The 19,472-nt window shown below is 31.6% G+C and overlaps 1 protein-coding gene across 2 annotated transcripts in view; it reads left to right on the top strand.

Annotated features, from left to right (window-relative positions):
* Positions 1-15,973, top strand: part of NETO1 (neuropilin and tolloid like 1) — a 205,781-nt gene extending 189,808 nt beyond the window's left edge. Inside the window, exons 8-11 of one of the 2 annotated variants that reach the window (XM_031946699.1) lie at positions 8,130-8,243; positions 11,385-11,943; positions 13,071-13,145; positions 14,451-15,973. In XM_031946699.1, the coding sequence (XP_031802559.1) occupies positions 8,130-8,243; positions 11,385-11,943; positions 13,071-13,131 (734 nt within the window). In that variant the 3' untranslated portion in view covers positions 13,132-13,145; positions 14,451-15,973. Of the gene's footprint in view, positions 1-8,129; positions 8,244-11,384; positions 11,944-13,070; positions 13,146-14,033 lie in introns of both variants that reach the window. The other variant, XM_012541572.2, reaches the window with a different exon arrangement.
* Positions 15,974-19,472: the final 3,499 nt, after the last annotated feature.

Here is a 19,472-nt window from a genome sequence, read left to right as displayed (position 1 = left end):
TGCTAGTTTTGGTGATAAGAGTTGAGAAAGAGATTAAAGAAATTAGAATAGGTAATGAGGAAACCAAATTATCACTCTTTGCTGTTGATATGATAGTATACTTAAAGAACCCCAGAGATTCTACTTAAAAGCTATTAGAAATAATCCACACCTTTAGCAAATTTGCAGGATACCACTAACAAAATCCAACAATTAGAGTTACAAAGAGAAATTCCAATTAAAGTAACTGCTAATAGTATAAAATATTTTCCAAGGGAAAGTCAGGAACTATATGGGCAAAACTATAAAACTTTCCACACAAATAAACTCAGATCTAACCAATTAGGAAAATAATAAGTGTTCTTGGATAGGGAGAGCAAATATAATAAAGATGACAATACTACCTCAAATAATTATTCATTTAATGATATACCAAACATACTCACAAAAAACTATTTTAATGACCTAGAAAGCATAACAAAAAAATTCATCTGGAAGAACAAAAGGTCAAGACTTTCAAGAGAACTAATGGAAAGAAAATCAAATGATGGTGGCCTAGCTGTACCAAATCTAAAATTATATTATAAAGCAGCACTTACCAAAACCATTTGGTATTAATTAGGAAATAAACTAGTTGATCAGTGGAATAGGTTAGGTTCAAAGGACAAAATAGTCAATAAGTTCAATAATCTAATGTTTGACAAACCCAAAGACCCAGCTTTTGGGATAAGAATTCACTGCTTGACAAAAACTTCTGGGAAAATATGAAATTAGTATAGCAGAAACTAGGCACTGATCCACACTTAATACCATACACCAGGGGCCAGCTAGGTGGTGCAGTGGATAGAGCACCAGCTCTGAAGTCAGAAGGACCTGAGTTCAAATCTGCTCTCAGACACTTAACACTTCCTAGCTGTGTGACCTTGGGCAAATCACTTTACCCCAAATGCCCTAGCAAAAAAAAAAAAAAATACCATACACCAAGATAAGGTGAAAATAGATCCATGATCTAGGCATAAAGAATGAGATTATAAGTAAATTAGAAGAACCTAGGATAGTTTACTTCTCAGACCTGTGGAGGAGGAAAGAATTTGTGACCAATATAATAAGAACCAGAGATCATTATTGATCACAAAATAGAAAATTTTGATTATATCAAATTGAAAATCTTTTGTACAAACAAAAGTAATGCAGACAAGATTAGAAGGGAAGCATTAAACTGGGAAAAAAAATTTATAGTCAAAGGTTCTGATAAAGGCCTCATTTCCTAAATATATAGAGAATTGACTGTACTTTATAAGAAATCAAGCCATTCTCCAATTGATAAATGGTCAAAGAATATGAACAGACAATTTTCAGATGAAGAAACTGAAACTATTTTTAGCTATATGAAAAGATACTCCAAGTTATTAATCAGAGAAATGCAAATTAAGACAACTCTGAGATACCACTGCACACCTGTCAGATTGGATAGGATGACAAGAAAAGATAATGCTGAATGTTGGAGGGGATGTGGGAAAATTGGGATACTGATACATTGTTGGTGGAATTATGAATACATCCAGCCATTCTGGAGAGCCATTTGGAACTATGCTCAAAAAGTTACCAAACTGTGCATACCCTTTGATCCAGAAGTAATATTACTGGGCTTATATATCAAAAAGATCTTAAATAAGGGAAAGGGATCTGTATGTGCAAGAACATTTGTGATAACCCTCTTTGTAGTGGCCAGAAACTGGAAACTGAGTGGATGCCTATCAATTGGAGAATGGCTGAATAAGTTGTGGTATATGAATGTAATGGGCTATTATTGTTCAGTAAGAAATGACCAGCAGGATGATTTCAGAATGGTGTGGAGAGACTTACATGAGCTGATGCTGAGTGAAATGAGCAGGACCAGGAGATCATTATACTTCAACAACAATACTATATTATGATCAATTCTGATGGATGTGGCTCTCTTCAACAATGAGATGAACCAAATCAGCTCCATTTGTTCAATAATGAATAGAACCAGCTACACCCAGCAAAATAATTCTGGGAAATGAATGTGAACCACTACATACCATTCCCAATCCCTCTATTTTTTTCTGCCTGCATTTTTGATTTCCTTCCCAGGTTAATTGTACATTATTTCAAAGTCTGATTCTTCTTGTGCAGCAAAATAACTGTATCAATATATTATATATATTTATACATATATTGTATTTGACATATACTTTAGCATATTTAACATGTATTGATCTACTTGTCATCTGGGAGAGAGGTGGGGGAAGCAGGGGAAATTTTTTTTTTATAGAGAACAAAAAGGTTTTGCAAATTATCAGTGCTGAAAAATTGCCCATGCATAGATCTTGTAAATAAAAAGGTATAATTAAAAAAAAAAAACTATCTGTATTACCTTAGGCAGGTTGTGACAACTCTTTGTATCTCATTTTTTTATGTGTACAGTAAGATTACCAGGTTTAATGTTCAAACTGACCTCTAAATATATGATGTTATATTCAAAATACTAATGATCTATGTTGAAATAATGCTTTAAAATGTACAAATACGACTATAAGCTAATGGGTTCCAACGTGGCACTAAGCAAAGAACTGTCAGAAAACCTATGTCCAAATTCAGTGCTACCTATGTGGCTTTAGGTTGGTTCTCAACCTTCCTGGGCCCCAATTTCCTCATGTATAGAGTGAGGAAGACTGGATTAGATCAAAACTTCTTAAATTATTGGCTGTGATCCCATAAGGGGTTATATAATTCAATATGGGAGTCAAAAAAAATTAGCAATAACAAAAGATTTCTGAATGCATGATTGGAAATTAATTGAAAATCAAGTACATAATGAATCCAAAGTGTTTCTGGCAATGCTTGTCTGCCTTGTATTGTACAACTTCTTTGCAACCTTGCTTTTCAAATATTTCACCAAAATTTAATTCTTTGTGTGAAAGTTAACAAATATATGTTTTTCATTAGTATGAAAATTTGCTTTCATCTTTAATAAATGGTAAAATTATATGCATATCAAAGAATTTTTAAAAATAAATTTGTTGACTGAATGTGGACCAAAAAAAAAAAAAAAATGAGAGAGAGCTTAGTTACACTTTAACTTGGATAAATATTGTTTATACATACTTGTTTGCATATTTATTCTTTCATTACATAGTGAGCTTTTCAAAAACAGAAATTTCCCCCCACCCTCCCTTTTATGTATTGCTAGTGACTAGAACAATGTCTGATTAATCAGTATTCAATAAATGCCTCTCAAAATGTCCTATCCTGGAGAATAGTTAATTAATATCTACCTTTATTACAATGACCTTTGATGAAAAGTGAGATGACATCAGAATAATTCTTCATCATTTTTCCATAGGTTGTAACCTTAGATAGATATCTAGGATGATATAAAGTTATTAGGATTTTTCTCATGACAATACAACCAGAATTTGTCAGTGACAATATTTGTACTCCAAACATCCTGATTCCAAAGTTAATTCACTAGAGCATTACTCACTCACTATAGCACTCTCTCTACTGTCTACTTCACTGAAATTCTTTTTTAAATACACCTAAAAGTTTGCAATCTAATAGGGGCCGTTAAAGTAATATGCATAAATAACTATAATACATGTTATGACATAATTAAGTGAATAAAAGGGATAACAATAATCTGAGAGATTAAATGAAGACAGGGTCAGATGTATCAGATATATAGTATTCATTCTGGAACACCACATTTTAGACTGGACATTGACAAGTTGTAGACTTTCCAAGTAGAACATAAAAAAAGGAACAAAGGTCCATGAAGCTATGCCTTTTGAGCATTAGTTTAATGATCTAAGAGCTCTATTTCCCATTTCTATGACTTTTTACTGTCTCCCTTGTCTTAAATGAATTGCTCCTTACCTACCTCTTGAGATATTTGGTGAAATTTCAGGACTCAGTTCAAGAGACATTTATTTAAAGCCTTTCCTGATCCCTGCCTCATGCTCCTTCTCCCCAAATACCTTTTATTTATCTTGTATATATTGTGTATGCATTAAGTTTTGATCATGCTTTCTTTTCTATTCAAATTTAAATTCACTAATGGAAAAAACTTCTTCATTGTTTGTTCTCTACCACAGAGCTTAGTATATGATATGGCATTAAATAAACAATTAACAAATACAGGTTGAATAATTTTTTTTATTATTCTGGAGAAAAAAAAAAGTAACTGCACCGTTATAGCTGATTTAAATATCTGAAAAGTTGTGACATGGAACAAGAGGTATTAGATTTATTTTCTTTGATTGACTAGGAGTCAGTGAAGTAGAAATTGCAGAGAACTAGCTTTAGGTTGATACAATGAAACATTCTATAATAATTATCATTTTCCCAATGTGGAATTGTATGCCTCAGGAAATATTGTGTTTCTCATGACTCATTATCCCAAGTGAAAGTTATGAGGGATACCATAGACAAATGTCCCTTACTAGTCTCAGCTGAATTAGATATGTCTTGAGGTCTCTTCCAGTTCTTCAACTTCATTATCCTTTTGTGTGGAAACACAGAAGACCGTATGAAGGACTTATGTTAGGCATTTAAGGAAATGATGGATTTCATCACACAGCCCACTTGAAGAGAAAGGGCACTTTAAGTTTAGGAATAAATTGTACAAATGCATGATGGCAAGGGAATGCAATATAAAGTCAGAGAATATTGAATAGTGCAATGTAGAACAGAGAGGGAATAAAGGAGAAGTAGTGTTTTTAAAAAACAAAAAGTGGGAAAATTGATTGAAGCCAAACTTTGGAGGGCTTTAAATCTTGATAAAAGGAGTTTTTGTTTTATTTTTCTTGGTGATTCTTGGTTTTGTTTTCTGGTGACTTAATGGGATTGTGTTTAAAAGGTAAATAAAGCAGAAAAACAATTTGTACTCTTTCATATTATTCTCACATGAAATGTGAATTAGGCCCTAAACTAGAACAATGGTCATGTAAAGGAATGCACAGATAAAAATGATACTCAAGAGAAATAGCTACTTAGTTGACAGGATGGAAATAACTGGTTATTTAACATTTCTGTGCCAAGTGACTGCCTAAGGAGTTAAGGGAAAAGAAAGATAATAATAGCTTAATAGCTAACATTTATATAATGCTTACCATGTGACAGGCACTGTGCTAAGTAAGCACTTTATCATTATTATTTCATTTGATCCTTACTATAAACCTGGGAGATAGGTGCTATTATTCCCATTTTACAGTTGAGGAAATTGTTAAATGAATTGTTGAGATTCACACAGCTAGTAAGTGTCTAAGGATGGATTTGGTATCCAGTCTTCCAGATTTCAGGCCCATCAATTTATCCACTGTACCAATCTAGCTGCTGATCATGTACAGAATAGTGTACAAAAAGTCTTTGAAATATAGATCTATTTCAGAGAACTATTAAGCACAAGCCTCAAAAAACATAACTTCTGCATTTTCCCTCTTCTTTCCTTTCCCTACCCATCCTTTGACCATCTTCCCAATCTTCCCAAACTGTGGCCAAAAGATAAGTGGGATAATTTAAACCTCACTAAATAATGACCTACTTCTGTTTTGTTTGTTTGTTTGTTTGTTTTAAAGAGGAATTCTATAAAGACTGCCCACCAAAAAAGAATAATAAAATTGCTTCCTCTCACATGGTCCCTTGAGAAGGGACCCAATAGGACAGATAAAAAGAGCTCTTCTGCACACACACACACACACACACACACACTCACTCACACACACACACACACACACACACACACACAAGCTTAAGGAGAGAATTCAAGTCCTTCCTTCTAGTAGGAAGTAAAACTTCTGTAACCTATTGTTCAGCTTCCTCTGACAGTTACACAAAGTCATAGCTTATGCATTTTAAGTGCTATGCCATTTCTGACTGGTAGGGAGACAGGGCAGATAAACTTTCAACTAAGAAAGTCTTTGTTAACAACAGAAATTTCCTTCTTCATTCTAGTCACAAGTCCTGCTGCAGTCTAGTTTTATGAGACATATTGTTATTGGAGAGGGACTAATTATACACCCCATTTCAAATAACTAAAAAGCAACGAGCTATAAGTCAATACTTATGATATTGCCAATTATTGCTAAGTAGGAAGATTCCAACAGAATAATGCTATTGTCAACAGATTAAGAGAAATTAGAAAGGAGACATTTGGAGCACATAATTCACAACACTTTTTTATATAAAAGGAACTTTACTGGGGGCAGCTAGGTGGTGCAGTGGATAGAGCACCAGCCCTGAAGTCAGGAGAACCTGAGTTCAAATCTGATATCGGACACTTAACACTTCCTAGCTGTGTGACCCTGGACAAGTCATTTAACCCCAATTATCTCAGCCAAAAAAAAAAAGCAACTTTATTGGACTAGGCAACAAAGAACATCTTAGTTTAGTTAAATTTGAGGTGTTAGTGAGAAATCTAAGAAGAGATATCCAGCAAGTAGTTGCAAATAAATAAAGGAGATATCATGGCTATAGATATAGATTTAGCAACTAGCTGAATATTAATGAACCTGAACAGAGTAAGATTAAGAAGGGAAAAGAGGCAGGGAAGGCAAAGGGACCAGGAAAAGGAGAAGGAAGGGCAGGAAAGAAGAATTACTAAAGAATAATTTATTAAATACTTGCTATGTACTAGGTACTGTGCTAAGATCTAAAACTAGAAAGAAAGGCAAATACACAGTAACTGTCTTCTACGAGTTCACATTTTAATGGAGCAGAAGAGAGCTGAAGAGGGGAGAACACATAAAGGGAGAGGAGAGATTATGGAGAGAGGAGAGGAAGGGAATGGAAAGAAAGGGAAAGGACAACACTTTGGGATATGTTCCCTACCTTTTAGGTTGTGAGAAGGAAGAAGACCTAATGAAAGAAACAAACAAAAAATTGTCAAATAGAAAGAATTCAAGATGAGACACTATCGATGAACCCAGATATTGAAAAAAATATCCAATAATGACAATGATTAATACCAATTGCTATAGAAATATGAAGCAAAATGAAGAGAAATGTGGGCTTTGGATTGATCTCTTAAGATTTCATTAGAAAGAATTATGCTGAGATGAAACCTGAGTATATATATACAGATAGAAGGGAATAAGTAATTAAAATGGGAAAAGATAAAGATGGCAGGGAGAGATTGATAGAGAAAATTAAAAGTTTAAAAAAATGAATGCTAGTCAATAAATTTGCCCTACTTTCTAGTTAATTCATTTTAGATCTTAATAGTGTTTCACATAAATTAACTGATTTTCCAACTTGTTGAAAACTTAGTTGATAATTATAACTTAATAGAAGTGCTGCCAGCTCAAACTAGTTAAGTTTCTTACCTATTATTCTAAGTAGAAAGTGTCAGAAGGAGGATTTGAATCTAGGTCTTCCTGACTCCAACCCTAGCACACTATCCATATGATCTGTTATACAAAGGTGTCTGTCACAATTTTAACAATGTGAAAATAAAAAAAATTAATTCTGATAATGTAAAGATTATCTTAAGGGAGTATTAACATTTGAGGACTTTAATTTTCATATGATTTTGCAACTAAGTCCCAAAAGTTCTTTTAATGCTTAGAGTAAATTTTTGACAGAACTAATTTATTATTATTTATGGGTTGTAGAAAAGTATATACAAAATAATATCATTCATAATATATATATGAAATAGGTTAATTGTGATCCCATTGATTCCACTGACAGAACCTGTGTAACATATCAGTTATATTTTCTTTTTTTAATCCAGTTTGACTAAGATTTTCTAGTTTTTGTACTTCCAATACACAATTAGTTTATGCTCTAATTTAAACATTTAACTAAATTTAAATTTAAAGACATATAGCAAATATATAAAGTGTGCAATGTAAATTCTTGTATGTGTTCAATAGTATTCTCCTTTTTATAGTGAAAAATTTTCTGTTCCTATTTTTCAAAATCAGGCTTCTCTAGAGATATTTAAATCTGCTTCAAATGCTAAAAATAATGACCATATCTGTACATTTATGAGAAATCCATGTCAGATGACTTACATTAATTTAACAAAAAATTATCATTTATATATTTCTCTCCTCCCCTTAGATCTAAGATGTGAGCAAACATGACTGATACCTTTTTTTCTCTTTTCTTTATATTTTTAGCTCCATGTGAAGGCAATACATTTTTCTGCCATAGTAATATGTGCATTAATAACACATTGGTCTGCAATGGACTACAGAACTGTGTGTATCCTTGGGATGAAAATCACTGTAAAGGTAATACTTAGACATGAGTCTCTGGAATTCTTCCCCTTTTGTCTAGTGATAAAGAAAAGATTATACTGACCTTCTGTGTAGCTTAAGCAAATTTTCCTAAACAGATAAACAGCAGATCTTCTTGTAAACTATATGTTTTATCATGATGAGTATGAGTGTGTTTGTGTATATATATGTATGTGTGCACACATGCATACATGATTATGCATTGCAAGAATGTGTGTGTATGTATGTGATGACTGAGAATTTTATGTTGCCTTCATTCTATTTCTGAAATTCCCTAATTTCATTAATGTGTATGGGAGCATATATATATATATATATATATATATATATATATATATATATTCTTTAATCCTCATGGCCATGAAAACAAAATGAATCCTTTAATGTACTTCATTCTTCAGTCTCCTTAATCCATGGCTGCATCTCTCATTAATTTCATTTTGATCTCAATGGACATTGTGCAGAAGCACTAAAGTCTGGATATGAGTTCGGCTTTCTGATGCTTTAGATTACTTAATGCAATGAGCAAGCTATTTATTTCTCCTTCCAAGGGATTGCCTGATTGCCCCCTATCTTGTATATGGATACAGGTTTGCCCCAGGAACCAGGGAGCTTTGATTGGATCCTGAAAGTAACATGTTTAAGCATAGTTTGAAGTGCCAGATGAACTGTTTTGTCACACTCTGACATTAAACAATTTGAGAAGCACAGCCAAGCAAAGAGATGAAAGTTTAAAAAATCTTTTCATGCTTAAAAATTAGAGTTGCACATTAAAATGCTTATTTACTGTGAATGGAAGCAGAAATCAACCATGGAAAGAACAGTAAAGGCTGCAGGCCCACATCTGACATGGATTTTTCTGAATAAATGAGTTCTTGGGATGAAAATCACTGTAAATATAATTTACAGTGTGGGTTAAAGTTATAAAGAAGAGGTACTCTTTGATGTATCCTTCCAAAATAGATATCTGTATGAATTTCTATTGCATTCATATAATTCTTCAGTGTTTACAAAGTGCTTTATCCATATCAGCCTTGTGGGATAGATAGTGTAAATATAGTTATAAGAATATTGCAGATGAGGATACTGAAAATGCAATACATTAAGTGATTTGTCCCATATCCATCCAGATAGTAAAGAATCAAGCCAGGATTTGAACCCAGTACTTTTACATTTTCACAATGTTGCCTAATGGTACTCATGGGAAATGGAATCAATCCACCTTTTTTGTTTATTTGTTTTTATCTACTATTTATCTACTTTTTATCTACTTTTATCTACTTTCATCTACTATTGATGTGTTCCTATAAAGGCTGGATAGACTTCATTTAGGAAATAATCAAGAAATATGCAAACCAGATGGATCATGAAATGTGTTTTCTGCTAAATTCTGCAAATCTCTAAAAAGCTGGGCAGAATGGTGGGAAAAATGAAAATTTTATGCACCTCAGAAAGAAATCTTATACTCAAAAGAATGTAATATTTCATTCCCAAATAGCTGAAGCAAATTGCTGCAGAAGTATTTTTCTTTTTATAAACAATTTTCATTCTTTAAAGAAAGAAAGCTGTGATCACTTGAAAGTATTTCTTTTCCATTACCATAAAAAAAATCTGGATGTTTTATTTTTTCCTAATCAGAACCATAGTCTCAGTGGGAAAGCATATGATAGACTGAGTAGATTCAGAGGTCAGAGAAGAGGAAGCAAAATAAGTGTAGCTTTGGAATTCCAGTGACCTAATTGTGATCACTTTAATCTTGGAAACTGACTCTTTGCCCAATTGCAAGGTGTTATTGGAAGAATATTCTCTGCCATCTAGGAGAGAAAAAAACAAATAAACAAACAAACAAACAAATCTAGTGTGCCTTGATATTTCCAAAGATATAAAAATATCTGAAGGATTCCAGGTATTAGATATATGGGTATATAGAATTGTCTATCCCAATTACAGACAACATGCAGAATTGCAAAACTACAAAGTTGCTAAAATACAGAAGTAGATAAGTGTCCTAATGCAGGATTTTCTCCAGAGTCAGTCAATAATAAAATAATTATTAAGTTTAGTAGTCAATTATTATGAAGACTCATCCCCTTTATCTCTCCATCTTCTTCCCTAGATTCTTTAGATTCTCCTCTTTTCTCTCCATTGCATTTCTTTACTTTCTTCATAAAAGTAACATTTTGAATAACATTTATTCTAACAACATACAGCATTAGAGAATGCAATATGTAATAAAATACAAAACAACAAAGATTGTACTTACAAACTTTATAGACTGTACTATGTACTGGGAATGCAAAGAAAAACTGAAGGGGGGGGAAGTAGTTTTATCCACAAGGTGTTTACATTCTATTGATAAGATATAAAGAAATAAGTAAATGCATAATTCAAGGAGGAAGGAGAGAGAACATCCAAGGAGATGAGTCCTATAGGAGGAGTCTGGTAGGAGGTAACACATAAGCTAAAACTTAAAGGAAACTAGAGTTTCTGAGAGACAGAAGTGAAGAGATAGAAAATCCAATCTCCTTTTCAAGATCTCATTCAAACCTTCTTTTAGACAATGAATAAAAGTTCAATGAAAATAGAAAACTTAGAAAATATTTAATAATTTATGTGGATTTTTTCCATCTGCAATTTTTTTTTCCTTTCTGGATTTATCTTAGTTTCAGAATATTGCTAATAATTTATTCTTAAGTAATTACAAACTTCTTACTTTTCCACAATTCTTAATCAATAAAATGAATAAGAGCAGGGGAAAATGAAATATTTAGAAGTATGTAGTTTCCTCAGTACCCAGAATTTATGGAGGTATAGTAGGATGGAAGAAACTTTTTAAAAAATGAGTCTAGTTTCCAAGACCTAAACTTAAAGTAAAAAAAGTTTCTCCTTGACCTTTTCTAAAAGAGATAAGGTAAAGGGAAGAAGAAAAGGAATGTATGGAAGTTGAACTTTTATGCTGATCAAGTTTGATAAATATATGCACAATCAAAATTCTGAAGGTTTTTTGTTTTATATATATATTTAAATATACTGACATGGATCATTCTAGAATAGGCTTTGAAAATAAGACTAAGACTAATTAAATATTATAAATATGTATCTAATGATTTTTTTAAACTTCTCTCCAACATGCAGAAAAAAGAAAGACTAACTTATTGGACCAGCTTACCAATACCAGTGGGACTGTCATTGGGGTGACTTCCTGTATAGTGATCATCCTTATAATTATTTCTGTCATCGTACAGATCAAACAGCCTCGCAAAAAATTTGTCCAAAGGAAAGCAGAATTTGACCAGACAGTATTCCAGGAGGTATTTGAACCTCCTCATTATGAGTTATGCACTCTTAGAGGGACAGGGGCTACAGCTGACTTTGCAGATGTGGCTGATGACTTTGAAAATTACCATAAACTGAGGAGGTCATCTTCCAAATGCATTCATGACCATCACTGTGGATCACAACTGTCTAGCACTAAAGGCAGCCGTAGTAACCTCAGCACAAGAGATGCTCCTCTCTTGGCAGAAATGCCACCCCAACCTGTCAAGCCCCTCATCCCACCCATGAACAGAAGAAATATTCTTGTCATGAAGCATAATTACTCACAAGATGCTGCAGAGGCGTGTGACATAGATGAAATTGAAGAGGTACCCACTACGAGTCACAGGCTATCCAGACATGATAAATCTGTCCAGCGGTCAGTATCAATAGATTTTTTTGATGAAGACTATTCCATGAAGACTTAATTGCTCACAAAATAGTTTGTGTTCTTTTCTTTCATTTATTTTTCTATTAATAGTTCAGATTGTAGTATCTTAATTTGCTTTTCTTTACCTTTCTCTTTTCTGTCTTATTCACAATGCCCCTAGCATTTATATATGGAATAGTACAGCACAGGTATATGAAGTACATATGCGGGTATACCTATGCATACATACATATTGTACATACGATATACTATAGATAATTATATTTTAATGAACCAAAGACCATTTTTCAGGATAATAGAGATGTAAATATATGTCTTTATACTTACATACATAATGTATATTTTTATATTATCACATAGCACCCTTGTATTAAAGGGGAAGAAAATTCCTAAATATAACTTACTATATTCATCAGTATATTTTTTATATTTTAATAAACATAATAACTGCATATGTTAAACTTATTAATGAAATACCCATATATCTGACATATTTTAAATGGAAAGTTTTTTTAATAACTATCTTTTATTCAAAACATTTCATCTTAATGTTTTGCATTGAAAAGAAACTGTTTTCCTCAATGCTTGTCCAAAGAAAGCATAAAGATAAATATTCAGACTATAAGCTGAATTGCAGTGTTGAGAGAATGCCAAATACTTATTTATGAAAAATGTAGCAAGAAGAAGCAATAAAATTTGGTGGGCTTTTTAAATGTATAAGCTACTTTTTTTCTTGTATTATCACCTTCTAGAATACCTGGAAATAAGAACAAATAAAACTTTATGAGAGGAAAAAAAAACATTTACAGATAGGAAGACATTTTCAAATTCTAAGCACTCTAAATCTTTTGTACATATTTATGTTTTGTCTTGCATGACTTATATAGATTTATGTTTATACAATACTCCTATTTTCTCTATGAATTCATATCTTTTTAAGTAACTAAGATCTTTTTAGTAATTTTGAAGGATTTTTGCATGCCAAGAAAAAAAATTGTTTAGTTTGATTAAATTTTGCAGATATATTTTAAATTAAGTATATGTATATATATATGCATATATTTTGTGTGTATACAAATATTATTTTGTTGAATGAAATAGCCATAACATTCCAGGTTCTGCCTCATTGGGTCTCTAAGCAAACATGAATCTGAATACAACACAACTAGGGTCTAAAAAGAGAACTCAAGGTAAGCAAATATACTCAATAACAACAAAAAAAAAAAATACATTTGTTGTATTTTGTTTCTGTTGTTTTGTTTAAGCTGTCTTTTGGTTTAAGAAAAATGTATTAGCTATTTGTTACACCTTGTGATATGTCCTTATTAAAGCAACTATGTGGCTATCTGTGATAAAAAAAGACAGCCTTTCTTAAATTCATGTGTAACAATAAAGCATCAAATTTACAAATAATTTCATCTCTCCACTACCTCAAAATACAAACCTTTGAATGAAGGAGCTAAAATAATTTCTGATTGATAAACTAGATTTTCTTTCTTCATTTTGCCAGAATATATGTTCTTAGCTGCAAAATGCTCCAAATCTTATTCCTCAAATGAGGAAAAAGACAAAGGCCTGGAAAATTCAAAAGTGGCAGAGAATATATTAGATTGTTAATTTGTGCTGTATCATCTTGACAAATAGCCCATTTAGCTTACATATCTATCATAAAATCAGATCCACAGAACCTGCACAGCTTGATCAATTTAGAGATAATGAGTATTTTGCATGAATATGTTGTTTGTTTTTACAAAATAAAATTTAGCATGCAATATCAAAGATTATAACATGGGTTTATGAAATCAGGATAATATGGCTTTGTTATAAAGTACCAATTATCCACTTAAACATCCATTTTATCATGTAGGATCATGATGACCTTGATTTTTGAATTTCAATTGTCTAATTTTGATTTGTTCACATATGCCATTTAATTTGCTCAACAGATCATTTCATCAAAATCTTTCAACACCCCTTGCCTGAAATAGATGAATACATGCCAGTGCTTGATTAATGTCTTGACTTATGTATATGTTTCTTCATAGGGAGAAAATGTTTTAACTCTGTTTTATTTTCAGAGAAGAACTATTTATACAAACATGGGGACTGTGAAAAGAAAATTCTATAGTGAATTGTGAAAAGTGGACATGTTTCTAAATTCATTCCACTGCCTTTATCCAAACCTAAGAATTACAGACATTTGTTATTCCTTCGGCAAGACATCCCGCCTGCACAATGATATGTTTATTTTGTAATTTGGTTGCTGGCCACCAAGTGCTCCTTAGTTTTTAAATACATTTTTGAGATTTACTGGAAACTTGAAGAAGAAATTAGTTCCTGATTAAGACTTTCCCTGCTTTATTTTTCTTGTCAGTTTTATTTCCATTTCTATGTTGTTTTTTGTCTTTGTTATATACTTGTATATGATGTGATATGTGTAAAACAAAATGATTTAAATGAATTTGTGTTGTATGTACATTGTTTTCATTATATAGACTGCTTGAAAATAGTACATCCCTGGGTGATTTTGAACATGCTACAGTGAAATGTGAAAATATCGACCATGGAAACACCAGCTAGAGGTTTTATGGACTTTAACCAGCTATTCTTATATCATGATCAAATGCAGCAAAAAGTATTGAGTAAAATTATTAGATTGCAATAAGAAAAAAAAAAAAAAACACTATGGTTTCTTTTGTCATTCCCTACCTCGACTTTCCACTCCTTCATTTTCTTTTTTAATACAAAAGTAGATTCTCATTTTCAGGAACAGTTTGTTGAAATCAGGTATTTAGCCATTTTTATACAAGATAATAAAAAAAAAAAGTTTGTTGGATTAGTACCTAACACCATGGCTGAATTGACATTTTGAGAAAATATTCTGCATGTCTGTACTGGATATTTGGTTTCATAAATAATCCCGTTTATCTGACACATTGTAAAAAGCATGCATTCACAATTACTGCTCTTACTGTTCCATTTCCTTGTGTCATATGCTTGCTACTTGTAATTTTTTATAAAGATACATAAAAATGTATAATAATTTCCTACCTTGAGTTTAAAAAAAGTTTTTCTTTTACTGAAGTAATACACTCTTACACATATTAATACACAATTTTCATGAACTCTTTCTACTTTTCTAATCTATAAAGCTCTCTTGTTTGAGGCTCAATAAATGCCCCAAATATTTTGATTTCTTTAATTTTAATTGATATTTATGTGCTTTGATGGCCCACCCACCCTCCAAGATTCATTTTAGATTGGAGAATCTTTTTTTAATGTCTTTATGATAATAGAATTATCCATGGTCCTAAATGCACCAACCTATATGGTCAGTTTTATAGGTTATTTATCCCAAACTCTAACTAAAATATAAATCATACCTAGAATGTGCTGGCAAACTGGTCATTCACTCTCTCATCAACAATCTCCAAGCTGTTCATTTTTTTATTCACTACATTAACATTTTGTGAGAAATAATTCCTTCTCAATCATTACTATAAAATTTCTTCCCCTCTTTTTATGTTATACTCATAACTTTTTTAAAAAAAATAATCTTAATAGTGGATGCTTATGTACTTCAGGTCAAAATGAAATCCAATTAGGCTTTTAACAAATAGTGGCTTAAGTACAAAAGATATTAAGATACTTAATCTGTGTGATGGGCATCTGGGAAATACTATAAATAATGTTTTCTTTTGTTGAGAAGAAGAAAATGAAGTAAATTAAGCTATTTCCACCTAAATATTCAGAGCTACAGAATCCTGCATGCCTAGGTAATCTTTTCCTTTTTGTTCAAACCCTACTAAATGAAAGACACTACAAAGGAAACATGTATTATGGTTATTTCTCTAATTTTTTTTCCTTATATTTCATGCATATTACCAAACAACTAAAAACTTTGGAAGAGTAAAATAAGACTTTTTAAGATAGCTGGGATAGATTAATTCTAAGTAAGGCTCTTGGGGGAGGGAATGTCATTTTTCAGAAATTTACAAACAAAAATAAGAACTTGGTGAAAAAAAAAGATATTCTGGAAAAGAGACTGTGATTGCATTTGTCATTCAAGACATGTAATGCCACATATTTTATAAGTGGTACTTGTAGTAAAATTTATTTTTCTTATTTGACTTGACTGGTTCCTTATTGTCAGCCTTGGCTTGATGCCCTTCCTTTTTAAATGAACATAGCTTGTAACTATTTTACAGGATTGTTAAGCTTCCTTTTATTTTTACTTTCTTCACTTAAAAATTTATAGTGTATCTGTCCTTAAAGTAATTTGTTATTATAAAACTAAGTAAACACTTTGGATCACGTATGAGAAATTTTGGGAAGACTATAAAACCCAAGTTGAGATTTCTGATATTGAAAAAGAAAAGAGAGAGTCCTCTATTTAATTTTTTGATTCAATTTTTAAAGTTAATTTAAAAAACACTCTTTGAGTTGAAAAACAGTGAATTTTCATATTCAGAACTGAATAAAACTTTCAGTTTAACTCAATGAAGTGTTTTAAAATTAATTTCACTGTTTTTTACCTCACTACATGTTTATTGAATAAAGTTTTTTTCCTCAATAAACTATCTTTGGATTCATTATTTGCTGACTCAGTGGTGCTGTTTCATATATTTAGATATGATTAAATCTTCATTCCCATTTTAAGGATGGTCAAATTGATTATACAAAATTCCTATTTTTAAATGGGTACATCTGTGTAGAAATGCATTTATGTCTGCAAATGATAGTAAACACACACACATGCATGCACACATACATGCCTAATATTTCCCAAGGCTATTAATAAATTATTTCTTTTTAATCACTATTTTGTACTATCCATTTAAAGGATACAGATTTATATGAATCAGTAATTGATTCCACAATGCACACATGCATACACACACAATCATATGTATTTCATATATATGTATATACATGAACACCACGTGTTGTGTATGTGTGCATTTATGCATGCACATACATGTGTGTGTACACACCTGTATGTATGTATTCTATCCAAGACAATCTTATCTTTGGAGCTCAAGATATAGCTATAATGTGAAGACTTGCTTTTTACTTCATCATTATTTAATATAAGGCTTATTAGTCATTGAAAGAGAATTTACTTTAAAATAATTCACCAGTTTAAAAGCTAAGATTCTGAATACTGTGTCAAGATTGGTGGGATGCTGAGCAAACTCCCCAAATTATGATGGATTGGCATTTCCAAAAATGGCTTCTAGAGCCATTCTTTAGAAATACGTGAAGTCATATCTCTGAAGTGTTTTAGGAAGGCTCAGACATTTTCAGAAACTCCAGGGTGGTGATTGGTATAACAAATGATCAACTCCTAATTTTGTTTCCATGTCTATGCTTCAGGATTGGTTAAGAAGGAGGAAGAGACTATGGGAAGGAAAAGTTCCTTGATTTACCCAAAGTTAGTTGACAATATGAATGTGAATGTCTTATCACCAGATGCTAAGCATTCTGGTCCCAAATGGATACTATCTACAATATTATTACCGTGCAAAAAGGGTGAGAACTTGTACAATTTTAAGAATAACAGGAAGAAAAAAGGGATACTTAACATATACAGGATACATGAAAAATTAACTTGCAAATATCTAGAAAATAATTGGTTTATTTCCTCAAATTATAAATCAAAGGCATCTGGAAATTATCTTGGCATTTGAATTAAGTTTTTTTTTTTTGTCTATTTTTAGAGCCAGTATGAATTCTACATGTAATTCCATGGGGGTGGAATTTTTTAAACATTTTTAAAACAAAAAGTAAAAGCTAAAATGACATATTTTTGATGTAGTTTTATATAAATGTATGCATATTTGGCCTGTACAAGATATCCCAAAAAGATGTCCCAAAAGTAAGTAAGGCTTTTAGGATGTTGTCTATGTATGTCTATGTATTTGTATGTGTACACATATGTTTGTATGTATTTATATAGTATGGTAAGCAATATCAATTTGTATTTCCCAGACTGAAGGAGAGCACTTACTGTTACAAAATTCTAAAGAAGAAAAATTAAAACTTCAACATGCAATAAGAAGGGATCAGCAGATTAGAAAAGCCAGATTTGGAAATCATTAGAGCAGTCAAAAATTTGCTGATCCAGCCATATCCCATCATCTATAACAATACTTGATACACAGATATCATTAAACATGCATTGAGGGTGCTTAATAAGCATTTATTAAATTCAGCATGATCAGATAATGAATTTTCCCCAAATTCTTTCAAATTACAATGTAGCTTTTCTTTGTAAATTAGCTTTTGGTAAAATAAAAATTAAAAAAAAAAAAGAAAGAGTGAAGAAGTGGATAATAATCAATACCATTTCTGTTGCTTTCATTTTTGTTGGTTAGATTTTCCTCATGCCAAGGCATAGTATATATAAACCTGGGATTCTGAAACTGGAATCTATGAACTTTTCAAAAAATATTTTGATGATTATTTCAATGAAATAGATTTCCTTTATAATCTTGTTTGTTATATTTTATGCATTTGAAAACATTTTGAAAAGGGATGGATCCCTACTCTTTACCAGAATGCCAGAGAAATCCAAATCACAAAACCATTTAGACCATGAACTTTCTTATACATCACAGAAAGAAAACATTATTACTAGTATCTTTCTGAACAAATTATGACCATAGCTTTATTACTATGAAGTTTTAAGTTTCAGCTTTCAGCCTACTTTTCATAACCTACATGGTAACAACAAAACCTCTACATATTGTTCATGCTATGTTTTCTCAAACTCAGTAAAATAGTATCTTTCTCTCATACATATGGAGTGATTTTTTTAAAAAAAAAGTTAACTTTAATTTTTGTTGTTTTTTCTCTTTGTTACAATAAATTACCCACAGTGTATTATACATTGTTCTTGCAGAAGTTGTGAAAACTTATGTTGATCAATCAAGCAACGAACAACTATTAAGTGCATACTATGGGATATGCACTATGATGAATATCAATAAATAGTAACATTTTCATTCAAGCAATATTTTTAGAACTCAACCATTAATTGTAAGATGGAACTTCTATTTAGTTTTTTTCTGTGTAAGAATCAGAGAGATTAAATGATTTGTTCAAAATCAATTCAGTGTTTTTATTCCTCTGGAGGACAGGATAAGTCCTCTTATGACCAGAGGACTTTGACTCAGGAAAGACTCTGACTTCTTACAGAACCCATAAGCAATTGTTATCAGTTCACATATACATGGACATGCTAGTGGGGTCAGTATGGGACAGGCAGAAGGGATTTGAGGAGTATCACCCAACAGTAGAAAAACAAAGATAATATCATCAACTTAAACTCACCTGTTGAAAGAGTATGTTTTTGATAGAGAACATCATTTAAAAGTGAGATATCCAGAATAATCTGTAACTTCCTTAGTATAGAGAATTCCCTTCACTGAAGCAAATCACTGCCAATTATAATTTTAGTACATAAATCAGCAAGAGGTTCTTGAATCACATGTGTTAGTATGCACATATCATAT

Source organism: Sarcophilus harrisii, chromosome 1, assembly GCF_902635505.1.
Source record: "Sarcophilus harrisii chromosome 1, mSarHar1.11, whole genome shotgun sequence".
NCBI classification, from domain to species: domain Eukaryota; kingdom Metazoa; phylum Chordata; class Mammalia; order Dasyuromorphia; family Dasyuridae; genus Sarcophilus; species Sarcophilus harrisii.
The sequence above is the reverse complement of the archived record's forward strand: the minus strand, read 5'-3'. Positions and strand labels throughout refer to the sequence as shown.